Below are 4,079 nucleotides of genomic sequence, written 5' to 3'. Positions count from 1 at the left end.
GAATTACTTGGGATATCCTGGACTACAATAACAAATAGATCACAAAATGTATAACGAATTAAACAGACTAAAGTCTATTTCTGTCCTATGAAATAGTCCCTGTGGGTATCCTGGTGATGTATGGCTCCACTGGATATGGAGAACTAGGGACACAGGCTCCTTCTCCCACAGGATTCCACCAACACATTCAGCCTCCTGGCCATTTCCATCTAATTGGAGGAAGCCCAGAACTGGAACACATGGGTTAGGATGGACCAGCCACAACTCAGGCACAGGAACACACATCAGTGCAAGGGAGGCTGGGAAATGTAATTTAATTGTGTGTCCAGGAAGAAGAGAACAACAGGGATTTGGATGACAGCTAGCAGTCTCTGTCATCACTAGTATGTTGCAGAATGCAAGTGAGTCAAAGAGGAGACAATCTGTTCATACGCAGTTATGGGAGCCTTACAATATTTCAAGCAGGAAATGATGGAGTTCCAAAACCATAAGTAGAAAAGTTGAGTTATGTAAGCACTATTTTAAATGAACAGTGAAGATCAGATATAAAAGTGAGGGATACACTGGGTGAGTGTGCTTCTGAACCTCCCACAGGTGGGGAGCCCAAAATAGAAATCTTGATTTAACCCAAGAAATACTGAGTACATACTCGCTATTTACTGTCTGTACATATTTCTCGATATGTACTCAGTATGTACTGTCTGTACATATTGCTGACTGTCCACAACAGTCTCTCTGGGATTATTAAAATAAACAAAGTATGGTTTTCATTTTCAAATAAGCTTTCAAACACTTAGGTTGGAGTGTAGAGTATAGTGTATGGACAGACATGTTGACAAGTAGAAATATGGGATGCATGTAGAAATATGGGAAAGGGAGCTCAAGCCCATAGATATAGACCTGAGAGTTTATTAAACACTAATTGAAATCACCAGGGAGTTGGATGACTCAACAAAAGAAATAATAAAGAAAGAGAAGAAAAAAAATCTCTGTGATTATCGATATTAAAGAGTTCTCCGAAGAGATACACCCTATCAAAAGAAGTGGTGAAATTCTTAGAACGAGACATTTGGGGAGGAAATTCCCTAGACTTGTTTTTACTAGGACATAAATCCAGTGATCCTAGTGCCTTACAATCATCCAATGTCACTGTAGACACCTGATGCTTCCTGGGCCTGCGATCACTATTAGTTTGGTCATTGGGACAATTCCCAAGTTCATGGATTGTCCTTGTAATAACATTATTGGTAGAGGAGGACATTGGAACTGGATTTTCAAGTGTATTCTAATTGATGGCTTTTGCACGGGTGTATTTTGTAGAGGAGGACATTGGAACTGGATTTTCAAGTGTATTCTAATTGATGGCTTTTGCACGGGTGTATTTTGTCAAAGATTCCAAAATGCTACCCTTTCCTTGTCAAGTGTAATAAAATTGGCATCATGACTTTTGGTTTTTCCATTACGTTGTAAAGTCCCTGAGAGCAAAGACTATGTCTAACATGTTGAATAAGTGGACTAAAAATTGTATTTTGCACATATTTTTTCCATAAGCCTAGCAAAGTATCTAGCACATACAATACAAAAATACTGCTTAATTGGTTAAATCCTAAGTGTCTGAGGGATGGTTCTGGGATGGCGGAGGGTGGGCATCTTTGATTCACAGATTGCTCACTTCTTAGACATGAGTATCAAGGGCTCATTGTTGATCAGTCCCACTGACGAGCAAGGATAATTGCCCAAAATGTTGGCTATCTCTGGATTCAGTAAATGCTTCATAGAGATTGCTGGTCACTTGAACCAAAACCGATGGATAAGGAAGATCATCACAGTAACTTCGCTAATGTTTCTGGATTCCTGTTCCCTTTCTTAACAAAGGAGCCATGAGAGAAGACAACCAATCCTCTACCTTGGAATTCATCCTCCTGGGAGTTACTGGTCAGCAGGACCAGGAAGACTTCTTCTTCATCCTCTTCCTGTTCATTTACCCCATCACACTGATTGGAAACCTGCTCATCATCTTGGCCATTCGCTCTGACATTCGCCTTCACAACCCCATGTATTTTTTCCTTGCCAATCTCTCCTTTGTTGACATCCTCTTCTCCTCTGTAACCATCCCTAAAATGCTAGCCAACTATGTCTTAGGCAGCAAAGCCATCTCCTTTGGAGGATGCCTAACACAGTTGTATTTTATGATTGCCTTGGGTAACACAGATAGCTATATCCTGGCTGCAATGGCATATGATCGTGCTGTGGCCATCAGCCGCCCACTTCATTACACAACAATTATGAGCCCACGGGCTTGTGTCCTCCTAGTTGTTGGGTCTTGGGTGGTTGGAAATGCCAATGCCCTCCCCCACACTCTGCTCACAGCTCGTCTGTCTTTCTGTGGCAACAAGGAAGTAGCTAACTTCTACTGTGACACTATCCCTTTGCTCAAACTCTCCTGTTCTGACATCCATTTTAATGTGAAAGTGATGTATGTAGGGGCTGGTATTTTCTCTGTGCCATTACTATGCATCATCATCTCCTATATTCATGTCTTTTCCACAGTTTTACGGGTTCCATCTACCAAGGGTGTGCTCAAAGCCTTCTCTACCTGCGGTTCCCACATCACAGTTGTTTCTCTGTATTATGGGACAGTCATGGGCATGTATTTCCGTCCTCTGTCTAGTTACAGCCTGAAGGATGCAGTGATAACTGTGATGTACATGACAGTGACCCCAATGTTAAATCCTTTCATTTATAGCCTGAGAAACCGAGACATGAAGGCTGCCCTGGGGAAGCTCTTCAGCAAAACACTCTCCTAACCGATGTGAAGTCATATTGGAGAGTCAGTTGGAGCCATCAATTAGAATACACTTGAAAATCCAGTTCCAATGTCCTCCTCTACCAATAAGCCAACTTTGTTTTTCCTAGCTAATAATTCCTCTTCTCTGAAATCTTATGATATCTCTTATTAAGTTATCATTTTTACATACTGTTGTCTTTTTGGCAGCACAGGAATATTAGATTCATGACCCAGATAAGCTACTGATAATCAGAATAAAATTGAGAAGGTCTAAAGCTCTGCATCTACATGAACATATTAGGAGTAATAGTATCTGCCCCACTTTGGTCACAGGGTGTGAGGATCACAATAGTCTATGATTTAAAGGCTATAAATTGCTATTTGAATGTCAATTTTTTTTACTATTACTATTTGCTAATTACCCCTACAGTGTTTACCCATCTCTGAAGGCAAGAACTGTCTTAAAACATCACTGTACTTCTCATAGTCTTGGTCATATAAAGTGTTCCCAAAGATTTATGGTGGAAAGTGACTCATACAAATAAAAATACTATTCTCCAAATTTTAATCTGACAATGATAGATCTAGTCAGACTAGACTTTATTTACCCATCCAGTAAAATCTTTAAAGGAAATGACCTGGGTAGATATTTTGTTCTTATGGATTGTTGCTTAAACTAGACTGTTTCTAAAGATCATAAGATTCTCCCTAGAATTTACCAAAATGACACTCACCAATGGAGATATTGCATCTTAACATAATAAATATTCTGATTTAATAATAGCATGAAATAAAGTTATTATCATAAAATTATTCATCCCTATTAATAATTGGGATTCCAAATGAAAAAGAAAAGGAATATTGAAAACTCATTTCTCCAGTATGGCCCAGGGAAGATGAAACTTTGATTCTGGATGACCAGCCCTGACATGTAGGTGATAGTTCCTAAACAGAGATAATTAATTCTGCAGGTCACTAAATACCCACCAAGGAAACCCACAACCTATGATTTGATTCAATTCATGAGGAAATTATAAAACTTTCTCAAAATATTAATAATATATAAGTGATTGTCCCTAAATACCATATTTCCAAACAGGATAACATTTGTAAGAGGCGAATTGAGTGTATCTTAAAACACTGTGCAAGCTGTTTTATTGTTTACTATTTATGTCAGTGAAAAATATGAAATTATTGTTTTCTGTAGATAATTCACTTTGTCAACTAGTTGTCCATATTGGAAGAATTTGGATGCTGGAAGATGACATCACTCACCATTTAATGCTTTCTG

General features: G+C 38.9%; 1 protein-coding gene across 1 annotated transcript; it reads left to right on the top strand.

The window, feature by feature from the left end:
* Positions 1-1,880: 1,880 nt before the first annotated feature.
* On the top strand, positions 1,881-2,807 carry LOC123930129 (olfactory receptor 1A1-like). The gene has a single exon (XM_045986380.1). The coding sequence runs from the start codon at positions 1,881-1,883 to the stop codon at positions 2,805-2,807; it is 927 nt and encodes a 308-aa protein (XP_045842336.1).
* Positions 2,808-4,079: the final 1,272 nt, after the last annotated feature.

Source organism: Meles meles, chromosome 18 (assembly GCF_922984935.1).
Source record: "Meles meles chromosome 18, mMelMel3.1 paternal haplotype, whole genome shotgun sequence".
NCBI classification, from domain to species: Eukaryota; Metazoa; Chordata; class Mammalia; order Carnivora; family Mustelidae; genus Meles; species Meles meles.
The sequence above is the reverse complement of the archived record's forward strand: the minus strand, read 5'-3'. Positions and strand labels throughout refer to the sequence as shown.